Source organism: Dermacentor albipictus, chromosome 9, assembly GCF_038994185.2.
Source record: "Dermacentor albipictus isolate Rhodes 1998 colony chromosome 9, USDA_Dalb.pri_finalv2, whole genome shotgun sequence".
Taxonomy (NCBI): domain Eukaryota; kingdom Metazoa; phylum Arthropoda; class Arachnida; order Ixodida; family Ixodidae; genus Dermacentor; species Dermacentor albipictus.
In genome coordinates this window covers 57537021-57564755 of record NC_091829.1, presented here as the reverse complement: position 1 = coordinate 57564755, position 27735 = coordinate 57537021, and the positions used below count along the sequence as shown (strand labels likewise).

The 27735-nt window shown below is 45.5% G+C and overlaps 2 protein-coding genes across 5 annotated transcripts in view; both read left to right on the top strand.

Annotated features, from left to right (window-relative positions):
* LOC135921374 (uncharacterized) lies at window positions 1-24506 on the top strand. Of its 4 annotated transcripts, none has more exons than XM_065455713.1 (9): window positions 1-312; window positions 401-467; window positions 740-818; window positions 910-942; window positions 1383-1409; window positions 3338-3361; window positions 9953-10056; window positions 12217-12363; window positions 24367-24506. In XM_065455713.1, exons 3-9 carry the CDS (start codon window positions 815-817, stop codon window positions 24388-24390), a joined length of 363 nt encoding a protein of 120 aa, XP_065311785.1. In that variant the 5' UTR covers window positions 1-312; window positions 401-467; window positions 740-814; the 3' UTR covers window positions 24391-24506. The 4 variants fall into 4 exon arrangements, with proteins under 4 accessions (XP_065311785.1, XP_065311784.1, XP_065311783.1 ...); XM_065455712.1 differs by having other exon boundaries at window positions 380-467; XM_065455711.1 differs by having other exon boundaries at window positions 366-467.
* The window catches only part of LOC135921372 (uncharacterized), a 49313-nt gene continuing 45968 nt past the window's right edge, over window positions 24391-27735 (top strand). Inside the window, exon 1 of the mRNA XM_065455708.2 lies at window positions 24391-24984. Coding sequence (XP_065311780.1) covers window positions 24672-24984 — 313 coding nt within the window. The 5' untranslated portion in view covers window positions 24391-24671. The remainder of the gene's footprint in view (window positions 24985-27735) is intronic.

Sequence of the window (27735 nt, the reverse complement as noted above, 5' to 3'; positions counted from 1 at the left end):
TTTTAACGGCAGCCACCGCGCGTGCATTTCACGCGACCGTTGCGTGCCCCCGACCGTTGGGTCTCGTTCCTTCCGTGACGTGCGCAGCCGAGCGAACGTGTACCCTCATCGGGAAGCGCCGACCTCTCACCCTGAGCCACACCACCTCTTAACGTCGCCTTTTTCTCCTTTCACGTCCGGAATTTTCCAGCGCTAAGAAAGTAGGCCTCCGCTCTGCCCCGAGTGCTGCCCACGCCGGTCGTGGGAAACAAGACGTCGCGCTGCAATAGCATCGCGTGTTGCCGAAACCCGTAAGCTGTGCGAGTGAATTCGGTAAGTGCGAACGGTGCTGCGCCAGGGGAAATATCACTCATGGAAAAATGTAGCCCGTTTGCCTTAGGCAGTCTCGTTTCACCGTTAGAGCCGTGGCAGAACTTCCAGACGTCGTGCCGACCTTGCTACCCTTATCTACCCGCAAGCAGTTTCTTGTAAGTGCACTCGGCAAACAACTGACTCCGCTTACCTCCGCTTACCCTCGTTATAGCTTCCAGTCCCTAATGTCTTGATTGGTGCCGGCCAATGCCATAATATAGAGAAAATTGTCGTGAATGACGACGCATGTGGGCTTGTCTGCGTGTGCGTGCGTGTGTGCGTGCGCTGCAGGACACAATTTAACAACTTCTGTGCAGAGGGCTATAGGAGCGCTGTTGCTCGTGCGTTCTGGTCTCGATCTTATACGCTTTGCTTTAACTCTTCGCAGTGCACCCCTGCTGAAGATCCCCTGCCTCTGTTCCTGGACCGTTCTCCGACTTCGAGCGAATAATCCAGTCCAGCCATGAGTAAGTCCCGGTAGCCACTGCCACTTCCGGAATGAAATCGCCCGTAACGAGCTCGAACGTGCTTAACGCGCGATTCCCTTTTTTTCTACAGCTGAGATGTCTGAGATGTCAACAGTCTCAGGCGGTGAGTTTGCTCGTCGAGCGCATGCCTCTTTTCTGAGTCACTTTGGTTTCGTCCTTGTTTGAGGCCCCGTTTGTTGGCGTGCCTATTGGCGCAGCGCAGCTCCGAATCGACCTAACGGAACCAGTTTTCATTTACGTGCACCCTTTGACATTGAAAGCTTGCATGCTTCTTTGAATAGTCATGCTGGGTGTCACAGTTTTATTTTTTTTTTGTAATGTCTGAATGTAACACGAACAGGCAGCAAACATTCAATGGTAATGTAATAGTACTTCGCAGTTCCTGTGTTAGGCGTCCAATTGCGGCGTTTTACAAACTGGCCTCGATGTTGTAGATTTGGCTGTTACTTTTATTTGGATCAGTGCTGATCCAATTTTCCTTGACGCTGATATTTTTTATTTTTTATTTTTGCTGGCGTGATTTTGCCTTTTTCGCATTTCCAGGCGAACTCTCCGGGATTGAGTCGTCGGGTAAGAACTATTGTTAAAGGCGACGCCTTTCTTTCTTCTTCTTCTTTATGTCGATCACCAATGCGATACCGCGACTGAGAAAGATGCGTCTTATGCCCGCCTAAGGGATTCTTCGAATCAAGGATACATGAGAATTCCGCACAAACTGGTGGCCCAGCGGGGTAGTGGTCTACGTTCCAAGACATGTGCAAGCTGCGTCCGTTTTTTTTTCGCCTGTACCACAGATATTTTGTCCCATAGGTGCACCTAGTTCGGTGTTCTTTCTACACTAATTCACCTCGATGAAGTGCCCTACGCGGCAGGTTCTTTCCTGCATAAGCGAGCGCAGACGAGTGTAATACTGTGAAATGTCTCTCCCTCCCTTCGTGGTCAAAGAAGCCTCATGCACTCATGCTCGCTTTTTGAGGCCCGATGCAGCAGCGTGGCCGAGAACTGCACCAGCGGTAGCGGCAACGTCACCTGTCGCTGCTGTCTCACGTGACTTATGCGTCGCGTCATGAACCAATAATCTCATAGAAAGAAACAAAACTGATTGTAAAACAAAGGCGATTATGTTAAATTAGTGAATACTCCGATATGCTTACCAGTTTAGAGATCTCGAAAACATGCCATTCACGCCGTCGTCGTCGTCGCCGCCGTTGTCGTGCGTTCCTGTCCGACGACTGCGTCAAGCCAACACGTGTCACCTGCGTATTGTGGGTGCGCCCTCGAGGAGATTAATCCCAACGTAGGCCTTGCTACCAGTGTCCATGCTTGAAAACTATTTGGGAGCTTGGGAACTGGTAACGCTTTCTTTTCAAAATATTTATGTAAAATAATTTACAACGTTAAAAATGAATAAGGGTGTAAATGGGTCTATAGCAAACACGCTTACACCTTTTGGGTGTGGGGTGTAAGTTAGAGATTGATTTACACCTGCGCTCATTTTTAAGGATGGAAGGTATTTTACGGTGCAGGTTCGTTAGTTCATTGAGATAGCGTATCGTTCACTATTTTCTATTCATATGTCTTATGTATTCTCGCGCATATTTTTACTAATATGCCTTTCTTTTTTACTTCCTCGGAGATCAGATTCCGCTATGTCTGTTGCTGACAACGGGTTAACGCGAAGAAGGAAGACAAATTGATAAAGAGCGGGCGAACAAAGGGAGCCTCCGCTCGGAATCAATGCTGCATGTATTTCACCTATTTATGATTTCATTGAAAAATGTGTACAATAATTATGCCACATCACTGTATGTCTCATTGTCTCGAGTACCTGAATGCGTTTATCTCTTAACCGGTGACTATCCACTGGACCACCCGGGACGTTGAACTTTGTCAGGTGGCACTAACGCTTGCCTAATTTTGTCACATCTCGTGGGCACGTTGTACACATGTATGAATAAAAATGTGAATAAAAAAATTTCGATTGCATATCAGGTGGCACGAGTCATACCAGTTTTTTAATTACAGTGCACCATTTCTTTTTTTTTTACTTTTGTGGTAGACAGCGCAATTCTAACACTTGATATAGATTTATCGATGAGGCAGACATCATTTCTGCGAGAAATAGGCTAGCCTTATTGAATATTTAACATTGTTACACTGGCTAACTGTTTAATTCATGACTCTTCGGCACTTATTGCAATTAAAGAATTGCAGCCGGCGAGCTTGCATTCACTTGTAGCGAATTCTCGCGCTGGCACCAGTTTCTAGATAATTACTTTCCAGTTATGCCACGAAATACAATGGCGTTCCAGCTATTTTTGTGCTTCAATGCGTCAAGCAGGGTCTTTTTTTTGCGTGACACAGCAGTGCATTTCCACCGCGAGTTCGAGTGTGCATAGCTCGAAGCTGGTGCCATCCTCAGAAGTCGCATATGACGTAGAAGTGACGAAGAAGTAACGTTCTGATGCCTTCATCCTTGTGCTTCTTTTGTTTTGCAGTCATGACCTCCACTGGAATATCCTGTGAGTTTCGCGCAGTGTATTTATCAAACACTCTTTTCATAGAGGCACAAACCACAACGGTATGACGAGAGGTAGTACGAACAAGGGAAGCCTCGGCTCGGAGCCAACGTCTTGACAGGAAGACTTTGTTAGGCTAGGCCAGCTTCTTGCCTACGGCAGGGTTTGTTAACACACATAACAACATAACAAACATAACATGTTAGGCGAGAACAATGTGAGGGACGGGAAATGTCGTTGGGTATGTTGAAAAGGAAACATTAGTGTTGATAGTTTATCAGAACAAAGAAGCGAGGTCAGTGGTAGATATAGTTTTATTACTACACCTAGGCAGTCAATTTTTTAACATTCTACAAACTGTGAGGGCAGAAAATCGATATGAAGAGAATGAAAAATCAATAATAATAAGCAGTAAATACATGGTCTCGAACGGTTAGTCAAAAAGCACGACGTGTACAAAAAATGGCTGTGGCTTAGGTAAGGTTAAGCCCAGGATGCGAAGCATACTAGCCTTTATTTTAGTTGTTGAACCACTGTTTAGCCTGGTGAACTGCTGTTGCTTGGCTATATTTGGTTCGGCTAGACGAAGAAACAACTCATGCATTACTTCTTCGCCTTCAAGAGTGGAACGCGACAGCGTTCCCGTCGACCCGCCAAGGGGTGTAAGACAATGGGCTACAGGGCAGCGACTACGCGCCCCGCATTGGACGCGGTGCGCGTCGAGCAAAGCAGCGTTCGGCGCGGCAACGAAATGTGCGCCTGAGCAAGAGACGCACGCCTTAGAAACAGCGCGTTTCTAAGGCAACACCGCATTCACTAGAGGCGCTTTTGTACCGCTTTGAAGCGTTGTACTCGTGGCTCAGTGGTAGCGTCTCCGTCCCACACTCCGGAGACCCTGGTTCGATTCCCACCCAGCCCGTCTTGCAAGAGTTGAGCCAAAGCCACTTCTCCTCTGTCGTGACGTCACGGTGTCACGTGATTTCATGGTCACCGCCGCGCCTGAGGAGCTGGGTTGAGCCCTCGTAATATGCTTCGCATAAAACGAAATTTACGTGGATGAAAAACGGATATAGGGAGTAGGGTGTGTCAATGGGTAACGAAAGAAAAGACAACAAGCTCACATGTTGTCGAAACTAAGGAAGGAAAACTGCCTAAATATATTTACAGAATATACAAGTGAGCTTCTTTGCAAGTAGTCATTCGAGGCACGTTAAAAGGAAGCTTTAGCTCGGGCGAAACTCCGACGCGGCCTATTCAGATACATGTAAAACGCAAAAACGCTTTTCTGAAATAACTCCTAGACCGATTTTAATGAATTTGTTGCATTTAAAAGAGAACATTAAATTCTAGTGACTGTTGGATGCGGAATTTCGAGTTGCGGCCTGAAATTCGTTACAATGATTTTCAACAATTCGAAAGTTCGAAAAATATAGAAGCACGAAGTTCACTGCCTAATAGCTGTGGATCAAGAACAGATGTCACGGTTCTGTAAACGTTATCTATTAGAACACTCAGAGCGAACAAATTCGATATGTCAATTTGTATCTTACGTGAATTTATTACGTTGTGTACAAGGGTTCTGCAAAAGCTGTATTCCCATATTACAAACTTTTTTGAGTTTCATGTCTAACATATCAATTTTGTCCACTTTAGATGTACTATTAGGTGCAATAAACTGAATTATGTTATCGTTTTTCATGGTGGAGTTACAGTGTTGGAAATCAATAGTTTCGTTTTCTTAAAATTTTCGATTTTTGACCATTTTTAATGAAAAAAATGACGGTCTAATTTAAAATTTCGAGACCAACCGTCACTAGATTTAGAGTTTTTTTAAATTTTAAATGCAACGAGCTACGTCAAGTTTGGTGCACTGGTTGCCGAGAAAAACGTATTCTCCTTTTACATGTATTTAGATAGGTTAAATTAATCACGAGTCCTCCACCACGGCGTGCCTGCTAATCAAATTGTGGTTTATGCACGCAAAACCAACGAACTTAATTCAATTCGATATATCGAACAGGCAAGCCGCAAAATTTAAGAAAAGCATGACTGCAAAAAAAAAGGAAAGGTGCCGATAAAAGGCACATATTGCTAGCTCTTTCAAGTCAATCTTTCGGTAAGGGGTTCAATACTACCAAACATAACGGCAACTTTGTCTACTTTCATGTTGTGTCACGCCTAATGTCATGCAGTGTTTGTCTGCGGGGAGTAGAGGTCTGAAGATTAATCTCATGCAATTGTACGCTCATTCAGTATACCCCTTTCGCAAGCTATGCCGAAATACAAACGTGAAACTGGGCAGATGCTCCCTGTTAGATGTTCACGCTTCGATGTCACGACCACGTAGGCGATGTATATTGCTTGTAGTTGTCGTGGCCCAATGCATATAAATATACATAAGGGGTTTCTTCAAAGTTCAGCACGCAGGATCTGACGTAGAATATGCAAGAAAGCGAAGACGAAACTTCTAGAAGTAATATATATATATATATATCTATATATATATATATATATATATATATATATATATATATATATATATATATATATATATATATATATATATATATATATATATATATTCTTTCTTACAGGTTTAAAAGCCGTAAGACGTATAGTTACAGAATATTTACAATAATCGTAGCGGCTGACAAGATGGTACACAGCGCGCGAAGTCCAGAGCGTCGTCTTCTTCCGACCAAGCTGACATCTTCTTCGCCAGCGTGTCACATGACCCCCGGCGGTGGAAGCAGCAGCTCGGTGCTGGTTAGGAGGCGGGCGAATGATACAACTTAAGACGCGCGACATGCACCACGTCGGAGCGATGCTGCACCACGGTTGGCTCAAGAGGGGCGATTTCGTAGGTGACGTCAGTTACTTTACGTAACACACGGTAAGGGTTAGAGTAGCGTGAAAGTAGCTTCTCCAAGAGGCCAACGCGTCGCGACGGCGACCAAAGGAGAACCAGGGTGGCCGGTGTGTGATGGACGTCACGATGGCGGGCGTCATATAAGCGCCGCTGACTGTCCTGCGACTCCACAAGTCGATGTCGGGCAATATGGCGCGCTTCTTGAGCTTTGAGTATGGCTTCGCGGGCGTACTCGCAAGTGGGATTCAGGCTAGCAGGCAGAATGGTGTCGAAAGGTAGCATGGGGTAACGGCGAATCAAGAGGAGGAATGCTCACTCAGTACGCATTCAGTATACATGACTTCAGTACAATTCATGCAATATAAAACAAAACTTATATAATAATTACTGTGTGAATGCACGACTGTTTACTATCTCCGTTAATGAGAATTTAAAATACACTTATATACTCACAGTTTTCATAATTGTTATTTCCAGCTTCTGACCCGTAAGTCCATATATATAGCTTAGGACTTGTTGAGTCCAAACGTTTCCTTTTTCTATGAATGGAGCTGCAGAGCCCGAAAACAGGCATGCAGTGTTTCGAACGCTGTCGTACTACTCATAGTCTGACACAATAGTCATTCTAAATTAAACATAAAGCCTTATTTTTAAGTAACTTGTAATCTTACCACACATTGCTCGACCATCAAAATTTCCTTTAAAACCATCCCGTGAAAACCTTTAGAATGCACTTGAGAGAATATGCTGGCGCCAGCAGGTACTAAACATTAGCTACTATGCTGAGAAACAACCGCACTGCGAGGATTATTTCAGTTCTTTCAATGCTGGCGTAATTTGTTCCTTTGGGACGGATTGTCTAGTTGAATACCGACAGCTTTATACCGGTTGTACTAAAGGAGCTGGGTGGTATGGCAGTTTTCATACAAGAACACCTTATGAATAGGAATAAAATAAGATGCGCCTCCTAGTTCCCGTGCCAGAATAATTCATTTGACCTTGAATGAATAAACTTACGATACTCATCCTATGGTAACATTGCTCTAATCAAAAATACATGGCTGGGCTGCTTAAACATCTCCTAGCTTAAGCGAATTTATGTCCTCTGCAGTATGAAGTCCTCCCCCAGAGATATACATTTACCCTTGTCCTGTCCCATCGGACGCAATCTCATCTCTGCAAATCTCCTACTTTTTCCCACTAAGCTCCTCTTTCCATAACAGACATTCTCTAATTGTATTAAAGCATCGCTCACCTTGTCCTACTCATGTCTTGCAAAATTATACGTGCCCCTAATGTCAAATATAATATCGGCTACCCCCTTTTCCCCTCTAATCTACACCGTTGAATTCCCGCCTCTTAGCATCAAACGTATTACGTTTTGTTCCATAGCAATCCGCGCGGTCTCCTAAGTTCTCGTGTTTCTTTGTTAACCTCCCGCCTTCTCCTCTCATGTAACCAATCGTAGAAAGCAAGGATTGCAGAAATTTCTTTTCAAGCACAATGTAAGATCGTGGTCATTACTGAGCAATACCTAACGTATGTGCTGCAACCCATTTTTATCCTTCTAGAAGTTTCGTTCTCAAGATCAGCTGTCATGCCCGAGCAATGATCATGTCCTCATAACCAGAGCCTGCTGTTTCATGACAGCGAGAAATAGAAAACGATTTGGCTAGTAGCACCCGCAATGACGCGCGCTCTAAGATAAACCACCCGCGCCCTATCTTGGAGGTCATCCTCGGCGGGTGCAAAGCCTTGGCGAGCCAAGATCACAGTGACAGCATATGCGCACTCTAGCACACGTAAAGCTAGAGATCGCGTTTTCTCAAATTGCACAGGCGTGTTGAGGAGAGACGCAGCACAAGCGTTCGATCCCGCTCTGTATTCGCTTATCACGCCTGCACTGTGACAGCGAGTGTTCGTGCTCATCGAGCAAGCTCTGTTCACGTTTGCCTGTGCGCACATGACACCATGCGTGGTAATTGAATCAGCGAATCTTACGGCAATTTCTGCGAGGTGTAACGAATAAAACTGCGAACCTCACTATGTGTGGTTGTCGAATGCTGAGCTATTACTATCTACGCTGTGCCTTTAGAGGCAAAGTGCAACTTCTTCTTTTTTGGAGGTTAACAGGATTTTTCGAAATCGCCTATACCATATAGCAGATATCTATTCATTGAGCTTGATTATACAGGGAGTTGGAGATTCTACTGAAAACAAAATTCATACCTGACAAATAAACAAAAATTTCACTTATTAATTCCTTAAGTAACCGACAAATTGAAGCCAGTGATTTCAAGGCAGATTGACTTGGTTTCGAATTTTGAAACTAGCACCAGTCTTCAGATAAGAGCAGTCAATTTCACTATCAATATTCACTACTTCTCCTTGTACTTTTTAATGAAACGCCTTTATGCAAAAATTAGTGGAACAAAAATGCACTTCATCCCACACTTTTGGAAAACACACGTAGAAACTGATGTCATGCTCATAATTTGACCTTAGCATATATGACGTTTGAAGTCACCAGCTACAATTCATCATTTGCAGTATTTACTGCTAAGTAATAATTTAAATGTGAACGAGCGAAACAGGGTTATTAGATATTCATTTCGATTTCCCGGGAAGACATTGTCCTCCTCTAAGTGACAAACATGAAGAAGTGGAATTGTGCTACATGCCAAGTTTGGTTTCTAAAACTTCATTTTATATTAAAAAAAAATGAAAACAGCCAGCAACGGCGTAGCCTTTTAGATCTTTTTCCGTTTCACAGAGGCAACCACAGCTGGCGCAACAGTTTGGCCCCAACCTAGCCTTTCTTGTGGTGATCCGGTTCACACAAGTATCTTATCATTTACTATAATTATGGTTCACTACTGATTTTTTTAATTTTTAATGCGTGATCACAACAGTTCACTGACACAGTTCCTCTTCTATGGTTATACTTTGAATCGAAGCATGACACGGCTTATAAAATCAGTTTACGAAGAAAATATTGAAGTATTTCCCCTGAATATACATGCGGCTAAGTTATGTGTTCTCCAAAAGTTACGATAATAACTCAGAAATGTTAGCAATATTTCTTTTTTTGTAACTGTGTCAGGCAGCTGACTAATATCCTTCAAATGTACATACACAGATATTTTTTATTTTCTGGCATTGACCCGTGCGCCTATAACTCGTAAGATAACAAAACTTGGTGACACGTGGGCGACGAAAAAGCAGATGTTCTTATGAAAATTTCAGACGATATTGAGGGAGGAGTTGACGTCTAGAAGAATAAAAATTAATAATGAGGGAGAGTGGATTATGAAAGGGCAGGCGGGAGGAGAGCTCACATTCAGGACAACAAACGGGGGTAGACGATAACAGTTCTTTCTGCTCAGCTAAAGGAGAACCAAACAAACGCAGCGCAAATCGTTCAATGTATAGAACAGATCAGCTGTGTCTGAATAGAGAAACAGTAACGAAGGGCAGCGCTACGGTGGATAGCAGAGAATTGCGCGGTGTGATAAGTTTGAAGGCACAAGACAGCGTCGTCTGACACAAGACGCAGACATAAGAAAGGGTAACTGTGAGTGGCCTTCGTCCTACAGTGTGCACGAAGTATCGCTATGCGATCGCCCCTTCGGCCACGGTTATGTTTATCGCCTGAAGCGTCTTAGTGGCATTGTTTTTCGCGCACTGCTGATTGTGAATTCGGAAACTACCATCCAAACTTCCAGCGAGAATTCCCAAACACCGGCGATCATCGCTGCTGTCATCGGTATATGCTGCTTCCTCCTTCTTGCCGCCTTCTTGGGGTACCTGTTGCTGGGATCAACGGATGGTAAGTGAAAAGCAAATTCGTACGCGCAATCACAGTGGAATGGCAGGCAGCCATGGATGTCCTTCAGAATCGCTGATGACTGCGAATGCCTGGAAAGATTGCCATTGAAAGGAATATATGTGTGAGCGACTGCTTCAGCGACGTCCTCAACGAAATATCTATATTATCTAAATCAAGGCGTAGCAGGTATACCGAAGAATGTGAGACTTGTTCTCCCAACTAAATTTTTCTCCCTGCCCGTCGCTCTCACCGAGAGCACCATTTACGTGCGACGCCTCCGACACCACTGGCGTAGCTAATAGTCATGCCAACCTTCTGTGAGACGTTTCGTTTTTAGCTAACAAGGCGCCGTTACTCCTATCCAGCAGCAACTGAACGAAGTGCCGCGCCGGGCCGAGATGGCGCACCAGCGTATGAAGTGAAAACCATCCGGGCAGTCCAAGCACAGCGCTCAGCTTTGTCATTATTGTGAAGCGATTACATGGACACTCCGGGCGCATTTTCGCCGTCAACGTCGATGTCGCCGGGGTGTTTTCCCTATGCACTCCAAGAGCGATAACACCGTCGCCGCGCGTCGTATGCTGTGTGTGCGAGTGAAAGCACGCGGGGTAAGCCGACTATCGCGGCTCAATCTGGCGCGCGCGAAGGAAGAATGCGGGGAGACAACGCGCTGTCTTCCGTCGCGCGGAAGGACGTCGACGGGTGGGAGGCGGGGAGCGGGGGGCGGCGTTGTGCTCCGGAAGCAAATGACGGTCGAGGTTCAATCTCGCGCGCGATATGGAGGAAGGTAGGGAGGCAGCGCGGCAGGCACGGTGGCAGGGGGGTTCGACTCCGCCGAGAAGTGCGTACTTTGCATGGTCGCGTGTGCCGCACCTTGAAAGGGATCTGCAGGCGGCTCATACCTTTGAGCGCGCTAGCTCTTGCGTTGGAGTGATAGACCGCAAGAAGGTCAGCGCACTCGCTACAGCTGCCACTTTTGCTCACACCAGCGTTTTCATAGCGAGTGTCCGCGCCCATCGAGTGCGATGTGTTCATGTTTGCTTGTGCGTGATAACGTCATGCTTGTTAGATCAGTTAGGAAGCGAATGCTTCCAAGCTTATGCGGTCAATAAAACTACTATCCTTACTTCTTATAGTTGCCTACTAATTCGCTATCACAATCGATTATTCGCCTTTCCGGTGAAACTGCGCGTTCTTTCCGTCAATGTTTCGCCCTTCGAGCCAAACTGCCAGCTTCAAAAAATAAGAAAATTGCCCGACGGCCGGATTTCCAAAGCGGACCTCTAGCACACAAGCCCGATATTGAAGCCATTACACAACGGACGCTCTTCCCATACAACAGAGTGCATCATATTGCAGTGCCTGTTTTCTTATGCAGATCTCCTGAAATTATTTAAAATAATTGACATATCGTCATACGTCCAACTGAGAACCCATCCTTAAAATACTGCTGCAAAAAAAAACATATGCACCGTCCAAAACTCTTCCTACTCTCCTCAGTCTAGCGGTGACGTGACAGAGTGCCGTGAGCACTGACTCCGCCCCTATTTAACCTCCAACTCCCTCAAGAAGGCAGTCTTTCTTGAACTACAGCTGGAGGTTGAATCGCCTTACAACTTCTTGTTTAGGCTGTCGCTTGTTAAGGAAACTATGTTGAAAATTTCTAAATTTAGGACAACTCAATTACGATGATTACAGTTCCAACTCGGAGGGAATGAACCTCGGAGAAAGAAAGGCCGAAAGATGTGGAAAAAGAAAGCGTATACAGGACAAGCGATTATACCGCCTACGTGTGACGTGTCTTTCGAGGACAAGAAATGGTCCCGTGCACCTGTCCCGCGTCTTTTGAGGACAACCAATTTACGCGTGCACTTGTCCCGTGACTTACCAGGACAAGCAATTGTTCCTTATACTTCTTCCCGTGTCTTTAATACCGCGTGCGCTCTTTCAACTAACAGCATTACACAACTCACCCAACCTGCCACTTTGCTGCTACTCTTCCCATCTGCCTTACACGAAGCGAAAATCTAAACGTCTTGGATGGTCTTTTTTTTTTAGTACAGGTCGTAGCGTGACAATTAACGCGCACTCGACAAAGATAGGGTACAAAGATACGGTTCCATACTTTTCGTTGACTTCACATTCTTCCTCTGTGTGCAGCTGAAGAGCCGGAAGAAGCGGACGTTTCTGGTGGCAGCGGCGGTGGTGGCGGCGGTGGAGGAGGTGGTGGCGGCGGTGGTGGAGGTGGAGGAGGAGACTCGCTGCCACCAGGTGTGCCATTGCCACCACATACAGCTCGGACACCCGGTGAGTGTTCGTCATCTTGCGCTTCAAATTTATTCGTACTTTTTAGATGAAGGAAAGAAAAACAAGGAAAAGTACTCAGACGCATATCCAATGAATGGTAGGGGGTCTAAATACCTGTAACTTTCATTCATCATCATCATCATCAGCCTGGTTACGCCCACTGCAGGGCAAAGGCCTCTCCCATATTTCTCCAACAACCCCGGTCATGTACTAATTGTGGCCATGCCGTCCCTGCAAACTTCTTAATCTCATCCGCCCACCTAACTTTCTGCCGTCCCCTGCTACGCTTCCCTTCCCTTGGAATCCAGTCCGTAACCCTTAATGACCATCGGTTATCTTCCCTCCTCATTACATGTCCTGCCCATGCCCATTTCTTTTTCTTGATTTCAACTAAGATGTCATTAACTCGCGTTTGTTCCCTCACCCAATCTGCTCTTTTCTTATCCCTTAACGTTACACCTATCATTCTTCTTTCCATAGCTCGTCGCGTCGTCCTCAATTTGAGTAGAACCCTTTTCGTAAGCCCCCAGGTTTCTGCCCCGTAGGTGAGTACTGGTAAGACACAGCTATTATACACTTTTCTCTTGAGGGATAATGGCAACCTGCTGTTCATGATCTGAGAATGCCTGCCAAACGCACCCCAGCCCATTCTTATTCTTCTGATTATTTCTGTCTCATGATCCGGATCCGCAGTCACTACCTGCCCTAAGTAGATGTATTCCCTTACGACTTCCAGTGCCTCGCTGCCTATTGTAAACGGCTGTTCTCTTCCGAGAGTGTTAAACATTACTTTAGTTTTCTGCAGATTAATTTTTAGACCCACTCTTCCACTTTGCCTCTCCAGGTCAGTGAGCATGCATCGCAGTTGGTCCCCTGAGTTACTAAGCAAGGCAATGTCATCAGCGAATCGCAAGTTACTGAGGTATTCTCCATTAACTTTTATCCCCATTTCTTCCCGATCCAGGTCTCTGAAAACCTCCTGTAAACACGCTGTGCATAGCATTGGAGAGATCGTATCTCCCTGCCTGACGCCTTTCTTTATTAGGATTTTGTTGCTTTCTTTATGGAGGACTATGGTGGCTGTGGAGCCACTATAGATATTTTTCAGTATTTTTACATATGGCTCGTCTACACCCTGATTCCGTAATGCCTCCATGACTGCTGAGGTTTCGACAGAATCAAATGCTTTCTCGTAATCAATGAAAGCTATATATAAGGGTTGGTTATATTCCGCACATTTCTCTATTACCTGATTGATAGTGTGAATATGATCTATTGTTGAGTAGCCTTTACGGAATCCTGCCTGGTCTTTTGCTTGACAGAAGTCTAAGGTGTTCCTGATTCTATTTGCGATTACCTTAGTAAATACTTTGTAGGCAACAGACAGCAAGCTTATCGGTCTATAATTTTTCAAGTCTTTGGCGTCCCCTTTCTTATGGATTAGGATTATGTTAGCGTTTTTCCAAGATTCCGGTACGCTCGACGTTATGAGGCATTGCGTATACAGGGTGGCCAGTTTCTCTAGAACAATCTGCCCACCATCCTTCAACAAATCTGCTGTTACCTGATCCTCCCCAGCTGCCTTCCCCCTTTGCATATCTCCCAAGGCTTTCTTTACTTCTTCCGGAGTTACCTGTCGGATTTCGAATTCCTCTAGACTACTTTCTCTTCCATTATCGTTGTGGTTGGCACTGGTACTGTACAAATCTCTATAGAACTCCTCAGCCACTTGTACTATCTAATCCATATTAGTAATGATATTGCCGGCTTTGTCTCTTAACGCATACATCTGATTCTTGCCAATTCCTAGTTTCTTCTTCACTGTTTTAGGCTTCCTCCGTTCCTCAGAGCATGTTCAATTCTATCCATATTATACTTCCTTATGTCAGCTGTCTTACGCTTGTTGATTAGCTTCGAAAGTTCTGCCAGTTCTATTCTAGCTGTAGGGTTAGAGGCTTTCATACATTGGCGTTTCTTGATCAGATCTTTTGTCTTCTTCATTCTTTCGTCTTTCTTTCATTAGTAAAGGGAAAAACAGTCACTGAAAAAACAAATTCACGCAGAAATGAAACTTTCAAGTACAGTGATTATTAGATATTTAGCATAGCTAGAATAAAAAAAATGAATATCGCTTTACCTGCAGATAAAACAGCAGGACGTACCCCTACCGCGAGCGAAATAATATGCACGAAAAATATAAATCAGTTATTTTACCATACAAAGATGCTGACAAAAGCTTTTACATTCTTTGTGACAACGCGATTCAGTATAAACTGGCACATGCCTTTCAGAAAGCAGCTGTCTAAAGGAACCGTAAAAAGAAGGCAGCTTAACTGCTCGCGTCAACGATGGTCAATGCAGATGTTTAACCTGAACATGAAAGAGTACCTAAAAAGTCGTTAAACAAGCAAGGCTAAGTAGCGTTGCGCCTAGTTTAAACAACTGAGGCAGCTGAGAGGACGGAGGTTTGATGGATTCCCATCTACCGCAGGTAGTTCACCAGCTGATCCTGAGGCAGGTAGAAGAATGTTCTGAATAGTTCTTTTACCAGTTATTAACCAGCATACAACGGTATAGGGAGTCGAGACAAAAGTCTCTTGAATATGTACACACGCCTGCTTGTTTATCCGGTGACCGCATTTCTGCCCGTTTCCGCTTCAACTTCACGCTCATTTGGTATACGCTGCACCCTGGGGTATGGTGTTTATATCACCAATACTTCAACTTTGGCGTTTCAAATGAATGCCGGCATCCATTCGGCTAACTGCCAGAAAGAAAATATTTACATGCTAAATAAACAAACCCCCAGGGTGCAGCGGTGGCGTAGAGGTAGAACACCCGCCCCGCGTGCAAGAGCTCCTGGTTCGAATCCCGCTGCCGGCAATTTTCCACCGGTGTAAAAAAAAACCACGTGGTGATAAAATTGCATAAACAGGCCTGGAGTGTGGCCTGATCCCGGTGACCAGAACCGGTAACGCACTCCCTCACCAGAGCAGGATTGGCCACCCTGGTGCAGTACTTGGCCAAAACCTCATATATGAACAACACAATCAAACCGCGGCCCTCAGTCCCCAGCAGCTGTGAAGCAACTCACCATGGCGGCGGTCAGACCTGCCACGCAGCAGAGGGTGCTAAGAATCACTGGCTCCGGACAGGCCGCCATTGGAATATGAACCTGGCAACGTTTAACGCTAGAACGTTATCTAGTGAGGCGAGTCTAGCAGTGCTATTGGAGGAATTAGAGGGCAGTAAATGGGATATAATAGGGCTCAGTGAAGTTAGGAGGCCAAAAGAAGCATACACAGTGCTAAAAAGCGGGCACGTCCTGTGCTACCGGGGTTTAGCGGAGAGAAGAGAACAAGGCGTCGGATTCCTGATTAATAAGAATATAGCTGGTAACATACAGGAATTCTATAGCATTAACGAGAGAGTGGCAATTATTGTTGTGAAACTTAATAAGAGGTACAAAATGAAGATTGTACAGGCCTACGCCCCTACATCCAGTCATGATGACCAGGAAGTCGAAAGCTTTTATGAAGACGTGGAATCGGCGATGGGTAGAGTGAAAACTAAATACACCATACTAATGGGCGACTTTAATGCCAAGGTAGGCAAGAAGCAGGCTGGAGACAAGGCCATGGGGGAATATGGCATATGCACTAGAAATATCAGGGGAGAGTTATTAGTAGAGTTTGCGGAACAGAATAATATGAGGATAATGAATACCTTCTTCCGCAAGCGGGATAGCCGAAAGTGGACGTGGAGGAGCCCGAACGGCGAGACTGGAAATGAAATAGACTTCATACTCTGCGCTAACCCTGGCATCATACAAGATGTGGACGTGCTCGGCAAGGTGCGCTGCAGTGACCACAGGATGGTAAGAACTCGAATTAGCCTAGACCTGAGAAGGGAACGGAAGAAACTGGTACATAAGAAGCCGATCAATGAGTTAGCGGTAAGAGGGAAAATAGAGGAATTCCAGATCAAGCTACAGAACAGGTATTCGGCTTTAACTCAAGAAGAGGACCGTAGTGTTGAAGCAATGAACGACAATCTTGTGGGCATCATTAAGGAGTGTGCAATGGAAGTCGGTGGCAACTCCCTTAGGCAGGATACCAGTAAACTATCGCATGAGACGAAAGATCTGATCAAGAAACGCCAATGTATGAAAGCCTCTAACCCTACAGCTAGAATAGAACTGGCAGAACTTTCGAAGTTAATCAACAAGCGTAAGACAGCTGACATAAGGAAGTATAATATGGATAGAATTGAACATGCTCTCAGGAACGGAGGAAGCCTAAAAACAGTGAAGAAAAACTGGGAATTGGCAAGAATCAGATGTATGCGTTAAGAGACAAAGCCGGCAATATCATTACTAATATGGATGAGATAGTTCAAGTGGCTGAGGAGTTCTATAGAGATTTATACAGTACCAGTAGCACCCACGACGACAATGGAAGAGAAAATAGTCTAGACGAATTCGAAATCCCACAGGTAACGCCGGAAGAAGTAAAGAAAGCATTGGGAGATATGCAAAGGGGGAAGGCAGCTGGGGAGGATCAGGTAACAGCAGATTTTTTGAAGGATGGTGGGCAGATTGTTCTAGAAAACTGGCCACCCTGTATACGCAATGCCTCATAACGTCGAGCGTACCGGAATCTTGGAAAAACGCTAACATAATCCTAATCCACAAGAAAGGGGACGCCAAAGACTTGAAAAATTATAGACCGATAAGCTTGCTGTCTGTTGCCTACAAAGTATTTACTAAGGTAATCGCAAATAGAATCAGGAACACCTTAGACTTCTGTCAACCAAAGGACCAGGCAGGATTCCGTAAAGGCTACTCAACAATAGGCCATATTCACACTATCAATCAGGTTGTAGAGAAATGTGCGGAATATAACCAACCCTTATATATAGCTTTCATTGATTACGAAAAAGCATTTGATTCTGTCGAAACCTCAGCAGTCATGCAGGCATTACGGAATCAGGGTGTAGACGAGTCGTATGTAAAGATACTGAAAGATATCTATAGCGGCTCCACAGCCACCGTAGTCCTCCATAAAGAAAGCAACAAAATCTCAATAAAGAAAGGCGTCAGGCAGGGAGATACGATCTCTCCAATGCTATTCACAGCGTGTTTACAGGAGGTATTCAGAGACCTGGATTGGGAAGAAATGGGGATAAAAGTTAATAGAGAATACCTTAGTTACTTGCGATTCGCTGATGATATTGCCTTGCTTAGTAACTCAGGGGACCAACTGCAATGCATGCTCACTGACCTCGAGAGGCAAAGCAGAAGAGTGGGTCTAAAAATTAATCTGCAGAAAACTAAAGTAATGTTTAACAGTCTCGGAAGAGAACAGCAATTTACAATAGGCAGCGAGGCACTGGAAGTCGTAAGGGAATACATCTATTTAGGGCAGGTAGTGACTGCGGATCCGGATCATGAGACGGAAATAATCAGAAGAATAAGAATGGGCTGGGGTGCGTTTGGCAGGCATTCTCAGATCATGAACAGCAAGTTGCCATTATCCCTCAAGAGAAAAGTGTGTAATAGCTGTGTCTTACCAGTACTCACCTACGGGGCAGAAACCTGGAGGCTTACGAAAAGGGTTCTACTCAAATTGAGGACGACGCAACGAGCTATGGAAAGAAGAATGATAGGTGTAACGTTAAGGGATAAGAAAAGAGCAGATTGGGTGAGGGAACAAACGCGAGTTAATGACATCTTAGTTGAAATCAAGAAAAAGAAATGGGCATGGGCAAGACATGTAATGAGGAGGGAAGATAACCGATGGTCATTAAGGGTTACGGACTGGATTCCAAGGGAAGAGAAGCGTAGCAGGGGGCGGCAGAAAGTTAGGTGGGCGGATGAGATTAAGAAGTTTGCGGGGACGGCATGGCCACAATTAGTACATGACCGGGCTTGTTGGAGAAATATGAGAGAGGCCTTTGCCCTGCAGTGGGCGTGACCAGGCTGATGATGATGATGATGAAACAAACCCCATCATTCGTAGGCGGCCACACACGTACTCAAGGCATGTCCAATATCAGGACTGGCTGGCACTTCATCTCGTAAACCGCATGTTAAAGAGAACGCGCGAAATATAAAAGTAAAGCACGTGACTACGCGCCAGCGCACAGCTACGACTCTGTGACAAAGGAAACATCTCGCCTCTAGCGCGTCACCCTCCGCAGCGCGTCGCGCTTGATTAGCTCAGACGTGCTTACACATAGACGTTACATCCGTTAGCTCATCCTGATGCTTGTAATTCTATCAATTTGTACCGAAAGGAAAAAAAAATATTGTGCAGATCCGAAGCACTGTGGGAATGAATGTTATGACAATCAGTTTTGCGGCTACATGGTAAAACAACGTTGTTAGTTTATGTTACGTAATGCGGTATCAGGTGGCAACAAAGCCTCTGTAAACAGGGTATGGATGGTTGGCGAGCATGCGTGTCTGTGACGAATGCAGCGCGATGACTGACGACCACGTTGAAAACGATCGTACGCCAGCAACACCATTATCTACCCACGCCCTACGCGAGCTGAGGTCATGATAATTGTCCGCTTATACATAGGCAGTGGACTAGGTAAAGGAGAGAAATACAGATTGCGACTTCGTCAGCGAGTACGTGCTATGAATATGTTAGTATCTATGGCTTTCTCACGTTCTGTATGTAAAACGACGATAGCATTTGTACTCCGGCGAACAACTATTAACTAATGATCAACTTGGGTGATAATGATGTCTGTAGCATGCCACATAATTTCTGCATGCGTGCCACGAGGAGAGCACATAGTAAAGTGGGCTAGTCACGTAGACAGCCTAGTCCAACTCGGCATCACAGAACGCGTACTGGCACACGGAAAGAAGGCGACAAAGGGGCTCGAGCTGAAAGCGCCGAGCCTTTCATTAGAGCTGGCTGGCTTGCTTTCAAACGAGAGCACTGTACGTGCTATCGCAGCCTAAGTATATACAGGGTGCGCCACAAATACCGCCGCAAGGCTTATGCCTAAATTTTGCTAGCAAATTAAAGAACATTCTTAGGAAACTGTTTGTAGCTCATTAACCAAGTAAATTAGGAATACAGCCCCGAAGAATTTATGCAATCCCTCCACTCTTCGACGTGATCAGGGCCTCTAAACGCCCTGGGTAACGCTTCCATCACGACCCGCAAGAATCCACAAGCAAATTTTTTTTTCTATGCTGGCTTTACCGATTCTTTCAGGGCAACCATGCTGGTAAACTGAAGGGCGCGTCCCCCTTTTTAAAAGAATAGCCTGCGCACACTTCACTCGGTGTGAGGGTTGAGGGTTGCTTGCCGGACACTATCCAGCTGAAAAGACGTCGGGTGGGAGGGTATAGACACAAGTACTCTGGTGTGACTTACGCTTCGATTCTTGTACTGGGGTGCTGTCCTGCGATGCAAAAAAAAGGCCACTGCCCAAAGGGGGGACAGGGATGAGGGCCAGCGAAGCAGTCTCTACAGTATCCTTAAAGTGGGTGTGAGCATGAATCATTGCGCCTTTCGCCACAAGGACAAGAGGAATGCGGCCAGCTGTTCAACTCAGCTCAAACCACGACAGTTACCGCATGCCAGTTCCTTAAATCTGTTCATCTGACTGCATCTGCGACTGGTGTTATGAATGTCGCTACGGCCCTCTAACCTGAAAGTTTTCTCATCGGTGAAAACAGCTACCAAGTGTTCCCCATTCGAGGCCCGTGCAAACAGCAGGCCATACTTTCCCCGTCTACACATTCTTTGCACCTCTGTCAGTCCATGTCTTCTCTGGAGCTTAAAGTAGGAAACCTTCAGATCCTTTGACAGCGCTTATCTCATTGCTGCAACACACGCTGATCTCCAAGGCCAGCGTTTGATGATTCTCCGCTGTTGGCATTCGATTCTCTTCATCACAATTCTATTATTCTAAGCAGCGGAGACAGGACGACCATTGCGGTTATGTCGCTACGAGTGCCACATTTGAGAGCGCAATGGGGAACCTTGCGGTGAATTGTTAGAATATTTTTTCCACCTCAGAAGGAGTGCCCGGCCTCGCTCAATGACGACATTGCGGATGGGAGTGAAGGAAGGCGTTCCATTCTGCCAAAAATAAATAAACCATAACAAAAATGGGCTCGAATGCATTCTCAGAAGGTCGCTGGACAGCCAAGCTGCGGTATCACCTGATCCAATAGGCCAACGTGACGTAGCCTTGTTATTAGTCCTGCCGAGCCTGAGCAAAATGCCGTTGCGCATGTTGACATTGCTATTACTGTTGTCGCTCAAGGTTTTCGCACCGCTCTTCGGGAGTCCTAAGTGCACCTGGCCTCCCCATAACGCTATGACAACACAAATTAAATCATTTGCTAGGCGGGTTCTTTTATAGATATGAAAGCGTAGGGGCATCAATACCTGCTTCGTGTGCCACAGTTACAGCTTCCCAGCAACTGCAGCTTATGAGAGCGAAGTTTTCACAGGGAAGCACTTGCGGAGAACGCTATGCGCGAAGGCGAGCGTTCAGCTTCTTTATTTTTCTTTCCTGTGCACGGCCGACGGCGCCGCTGCCGCAGATGCACGGAGGCGAGCGCCATCTCGTGGTGCTGCAGATAACTCAGCGGAACATGCGGAGCGCACCTTCTGCTCTGATTGGCTGAGTTTTCTCTCGACGAATTGGAGGAAATGCCGGGATGCTAGTCATATGTAGCTTCGATATAAAACACTATCGAAAATATGGCAGATTTAAAAAATGGTTGACGAAACTGTTGAAACTGACGAAACTGTTGTGCTAAAACACTTCTGGGAAAGTAATTTCAGGGTGATGTACGTTCCCTCACGTTGTTTGCGCCCTAAGAATCTTTACCTCGTAACCAGGCGTTGTACAAGATATGGCAGGAGAATACGAGTATACTATGTTCCTGTATATTTTAACAAATTGTCTCAAACCGCCTCCCGCGCTCGAACAAAATACAAGTTAAAAAAGGCACTCAGGCAAATTGACTAGTCGCCTCAGGGAATCATTAGTTTTTTTTTTTGCTTTTTTTTCTCATATACTACTTTAAATGTGAAAAGTACATCTCAATTGAATAATTGCTTGTTCCGCTGCCTGCCAGACACTGCCGCTCATGCCCTGTATGGCTTTGGCAGGCCTGTTATGTACGCTGCTTTTTTGTGACTTTGTGGCATAAAGTATTATTATTATTGTTAAAAAAAATGATGTGAAGATATGTTTACAATAAAATACAAAATTATCGATAAAGATGTGCGCCAGTAATTATGTGGCACCCTGTATACTGCGGAAACACTACAAAGGAAAGAACTAGCCGGTGCAGCTTGTTTCATTCGGTGAAAAACATAAGGTTTTATTACGTCTACCGACACTCGCCGATTATTGCTGTAAATTCGTCAATGTTGCCCGCTATATCTTCATGGATTAGGAATCGTACTCCGTACTGCTTCTTACCTCGAAGTCCTCTATAGAAACGGACATGGCTATTGCCAGTTCTTCAAACCTCACCAGTTCTAACCTCACGAAGACCGATGACATACCCAACAATGTCCGATAGTTCCTCACTAGCTTCACTCGAGAAAGTTCGGGTGTCAGACGCTGCCAGGGTCAGCTTCCATTGGCGGCCTGTCCGAGTCTAGAGATCCTTAGCAGCTTTGGTTGCGTTACGGGTCTGACCGCCGCCTTGGTGAGGTGCTCTACAGCGGTTGGGCGCTGAGGGCCATTCGTTGATCGAATGAGTAATTTGGGAGGGAGTGGGCGGATACTGCACCAGGGATGCCAATTCCTGTTCTGATGAGGGAGTAACGACACTACCTTAATGAACTGTGCCTTGATCAAGTTCGCCCTAATTAACGTCAAAGGAAGTGGAATCGACACTCACCAAAGGCCAAGGATGCGAATCTCAGAAAAGGCCGCGGGTTCCAGTGCCCTAATGAAGTCTTTATTAATTACCTTTGTCCTGATTATATTGGCCTAATCACCAAACATCACGGATTAGACTTCCACGTAAGCTCCAGGGTTCGACTCCCAGCGAAGGTCATGGGTTTGAGTGCCTGAACTAACTCTATCTTTGCCTTTATTTTAACACTTTGCCTGTATTTTCGTGTGATGAGCGGCATCCGAGCCAGCTGTGGAAGAAAACGACGACGAACGCGCGAGCAGTAGCACGAGCGCGTATCTACGCAAGGCGACCTCACATGACTTTCTGCACCACACGCCGCGTTTTCAAGACTATCGGGATATCAGCCTCTTAAAGCTTTCACCTTAAAAAAAACTTCCGAAAAGACCTTTCGATACAAGTTTCTCGTCATGCGCTGACGCATGACATGACATGATAATGCCTTTGTGTATAAGTACCGCGTGGGAAACGTGTATGGATGGTATTAGACAGTTTTAGTTACACGTACGTAGAGGCTTCACGTACGCAAACGTGAAAAGCCTACGTACCTTACGTGCACGCCATCTGAAACGCTTTCAGCTACACGTACGCGACGCACGCCAAGAGGGACCCCGTAGCCCCATCTATCGGGAAATGTGAACACGGCCGTAGCCAATTCAATCCTGTCGCCGTGTTTCGATGCGAGCCGTCTGCGCGCGCGCGGCCCGCTATCGCTTGTTCGTGATCTTGCCGAACTCCCGCACGAAGCTGTCTACGTGCGCGAGAAACGCACGCAAAGAATTGAATCTCACGTACGTCCGTGAGACGCGCGCGCGCCCGCTACGTTCCACGCATGCGCACTGCTCACACGTAGAAGCTCTACGTACGCAAAGCCTCTACGTACGTGTAACTAAAGCTGTCTATGAAAAGCGGCCTAGATAAAAAATCTACATAGTCAATGCCTAATTGAAAGTGTTGCGTGTATGCAGGATACCCTAAAACTAATGCTTGGTTCGCCACAGTGGTTTCAGCAACTTATCAGTTTGGTGCCTCATGACCTCTTCGAAGTTGTTGAGATTAGTAGTCTAGCGAGACGATTCACTAAATTTTTCAGCACTGAATTCCCTGCTTTGTGCGTACGCACGTATTTTTCCGAACAAGGTACGAAAGAAGAAAGCGAGCGTCGCCCAATGGTTAGTGCACCGGGTTCTGCTAGAGGAATGAGGTTGCATTCCAACGGTGGTCACATATTCATTTTTTTATTACCAAGGCAAGGCAAGAACATAACTAGCAACCAGGTACCTGTCGCAAAGTGCCAAGAATTAGGCAAGGAATGGTACGCAGTATAAAATCGCTCTAGCTAACTTGTTTGCTCCTTCACGCGTAATCGCTTTGCCGTGATCATGTTCATGCGTGCGTGTTGTTTTTCGACAAGAAATCGGCGCACGCCACGTAATTTAAAACAATTCCAAAGGCGATGCGATGTGATAGGTGATGCTCTAGAGCAGCATGTTTACTTTCGTACTCAGCTCATTAAATAGCATTGTCGTCGCTGCGCGCCCACGTTTTGTAACGTAATACAATTTATTATTTCGTAGGCTTCTTTTTAAAGCGCGGACAGAAGAGCCGCTCAATATAGAGCGTGTTGAAAGCATTTGAAAATGGTCGTTTCGAAGGCGATCAAACACCAAAACTATTATCGTGTTTCCTGTAAATGTAATAATAATAACGAAGAACACAATAATGATGCAACTATTTCCATCGTCATGAAAAGATTTCCTTTCTTTTTAAACTCAGGGCAAGATAGCGGAAACATACTGCATATACCACACGTCTTTTTTTTCCAAATTACTGAGTTATATCTTGCCACCTGTGTTAAGTACTGCAACTCGGTCAGTTCAGGTAGATAATCTAAAGCAGCAGTTGTTGCTCGAGAGAAAAATCCCCATATCCCCAGGTTCCTCCCTAAAATTACTGATTACCTTTAACTAACTCGCTCTATGGTCACACATAGCAAATGTGAAATTTAAACTTAATGTACCTAAGTCCGTGTAATTCCTCTCTTCTTTGTTGACCGAACGGTTTCGAATAAAAGGTAATTTCTTCAGGAACAACCCCTGCTGCTCGAATAATACCTGCGCAACCAACGGGAGCCCCACCAGTTATTGGCCCACCTGCAGTACTCAGTCCTAAGCCAACCCCAACTCCAACGCCTACTCGAACACCTACGCCGGCTCCCATACCACGAGCGGAACCACCTCCCATTCCGCCACCGACACCACCTCCCTTTCTACCACCGACACCAAAGCCCACTCCAGGGCAGGCAGCAAGGCCAAGTCAAACGCCGACCCCACAGCCAACTCCAAGGCCCACTCCAAGGCCCACTCCGAGACCCACTCCGAGGCCCACACCAATGCCCACCCCAACGCCCACACCAATGCCCACTCCGAAGCCGACTCCGAGGCCGACTCCGAGGCCGACTCCGAGGCCGACTCCGAGGCCCACTCCGAGGCCCACTCCGAGGCCCACTCCGATGCCCACTCCGATGCCCACTCCGATGCGCACTTCAATGTCCACTCCGATGTCCACTCCGATGTCCACTCCGATGCCCACTCCGATGCCCACTCCGATGCCCACTCCGAGGCCTACTCCAAGGCCTACTCCAAAGCCTACTCCAAGGCCTACTCCACGGCCCACGACAACTCCTACGACTACTACGAAAGCATGTAAGAGCTGGCATTGTAAACTTTAATCACTTTTACGCAGTCCGGTGCTCTATTCGGCACCAATCTAGGGAGTCTTCTTACCTACACGTGCTTCAATGCTTTTAACATGGCGTAAGCGTTCACGAGAAGACTCCCGTTTAAATATATATTGCTAGCTACGGCACTACTATTCGATGCTATGCTCATGTTAGCCAAAAGCACGGCTCAACGCCGAAAGCGGCTACAAACCTATGAAATAAAAAAAAGCTAATTTACCACGCAATTCAACATTCAAATGACACAGACACAAAATATCCTCCTTGGGGTGTTAGAGGTGAGGATGGGGCGGTGTCACTGTGCACGGCACTGTATCGCGTTAAGCCTCTCTTGAAGGAAGCTGGAGGATCGTATGTCTGTTTTTTCCACTACTACATCTTCGGGATCTTCCAACATCATTAGATTGTACATAACCCGCGCTAAAAGCGCACATATTTAAGCTGCATTACCTTCGGGATGAGGGGACCATTTCGAGAGAGTACATACCCAAAGGAGCGGCCCACATAATTTGCACGGCACAACCTTCGGGATCGGCCCACTTCTTCACACTTTACTATGTCCAGTATACCGGTAAGCTATCGCAGGAGACGAAAGATCTTATCAAGAAACGACAATGTATGAAAGCCTCTAATCCTACAGCTAGAATAGAACTGGCAGAACTTCCCAAGTTATACAAGAAGCGTAAGATAGCTGACATAAGGAAGCATAATATGGATAGAATTGAGCATGCTCTTAGGAAAGCAGGAAACCTAAGAGAAGTGAAGAAGAAACTAGGAATAGGCAAGAATCAGATGTGCAGCCTAAAAGACAATGCCGGCAATATCATTGCTAATATGGATAAGATAGCTCAAGTGGCTGTGGAGTTCCATAGAGATTTGCACTGTGCCAATGGCACCTACGATGGTAATGGAAGAGGGAATAGTCTTGAAGAATTTCACATCCCACAATTAAGGCCGGAGGAAGTATAGAAAGCCTTGGGAGCTATGCAAAGAGGGAAGGCAGCTGGGGAGGATCAGGTAACAGCATATTTGTTGATGGGTGGTGGGCAGATTGTTCTAGAAAAACTGGCTACCTTGTATACGAAATGCCTCGTGACTTCGAGCGTAACGGAATTTCGGAAGAACGCCAACATTATCCATAAGAAAGGGGACACCAAAGACTTGAAAAATTATAGAATGATCAGCTTACTGTCCATTGTCTACAAATTATTTACTAAGGTAATCGCAAATAGAAACAGCAACACCTTAGACTTCTGTCAACCAGAGGACCAGGCAGGGTTTCGTAAAGGCTACTCAACAATAGACCGTATACACATTATCAACACGACTGATTCTTAGGATGAAGGCCTTGTCACTATGAGTACACACTATGAATCAGGTGGTAGAGAAATGTGCGGAATATAACCAACCCATATATATAGCTTTCATTTATTACGAGAAAGCGTTTGATTCGGTCGAAACCTCAGCAGTCATGGAGGCATTACGGAATCAGGGTGTAGACGAGCCGTATGTAAAAATACTGAAACATATCTAAAGTGGTTCCATAGCCACTGTAGTCCTCCATAAAGAAAGCAACAAAATCCCAATAAAGAACGGTGTCAGGTAGAGAGACACGATCTCTCCGATGCTATTCACAGCGTGTTTACAGGAAGTATTCCGAGACCTGGATTGGGAAGAATTGGGGATAAAAGGTAAAGGAGAATACCTTAATAATTTACGATTCGCTGATGTTGCCTTGCTTAGTAACTCAGGGGACCAATTGCAATGCATGCTCACTGACCTGGAGAGGAAAAGCAGTAGGGTGGGTCTAAAAATTAATCTGCAGAAAACTAATGTTTAACAGTCTCGGAAGAGAACAGCAATTACAATACGTAGCGAGGCACTGGAAGTGATAATGGAATAAATAGATCTACTTAGGGCAGGTAGTGATGGCAGATCTGTATCATGAAACGGAAATAATCAGAAGAATAAGAAAGGGCTGGGGTGCGGTTGGCAGGCATTCTCAGATCATGACTAGCAGGTTGCCATTATCCCTCAAGAGAAAAGTACATAATAGCGGTGTCTTACCAGTACTCACCTACGGAGCAGAAACCTCGAGGCTTACGAAAAGGGTACTACTTAAATTGAGGACGACACAACGAGCTATGAAAAGAATGATGGGTGTAACGTTAAGGTATAAGAAAAGAGCAGATTGGGTGAGGGAACAAACGCGAGTTAATGACATTCTTAGTTGAAATCAATGAAAAGAAATGGGCATGGGCAGGACATGTAATGAGGAGGGAAGATAACCGATGGTAACCGAGATAACTGACGAACGGACGACTTCGCCGCACCAAGTGTTTCGGCTATCCTTCTAACGGTCGCTGGGTGGCCACAGTTGGTTAGTCTTTCTCAATTTGGAAACAGACTAAATATGTGTTTCTCCGAAGCTGCACGCATCAGTTTCGGTCTTGCCACACAGCACCATTGATCGTACTACACACAAACCGCGTCATTGCAGTACAGAGCTTTAAAACTGAAAGATGCTCTTGATTATCACCGTTTCTGCAATTTATTACTCTTACGTATTATGAGCGGGAGGGCGAGTCGAATAATGTAAGCGGTGGGATTTAATTATTAGTTTATACACAAAAAACAGGGCATCACATTTAGTACTGCACAATTATTGGCAAAAAGAAAGGGTTACATATACCCAATATGCAAAAAGTAAATCCTA

Bases quoted from the DNA above. Each gene is read 5' to 3' on its own strand.
- LOC135921374 (XM_065455710.1), top strand. The intron at 3,362-9,952 runs GTGAGTTTCGCG...CCAAACTTCCAG, and splicing joins GACCTCCACTGGAATATCCT to CGAGAATTCCCAAACACCGG. The intron at 12,364-24,366 runs GTGAGTGTTCGT...TAATTTCTTCAG, and splicing joins ACATACAGCTCGGACACCCG to GAACAACCCCTGCTGCTCGA.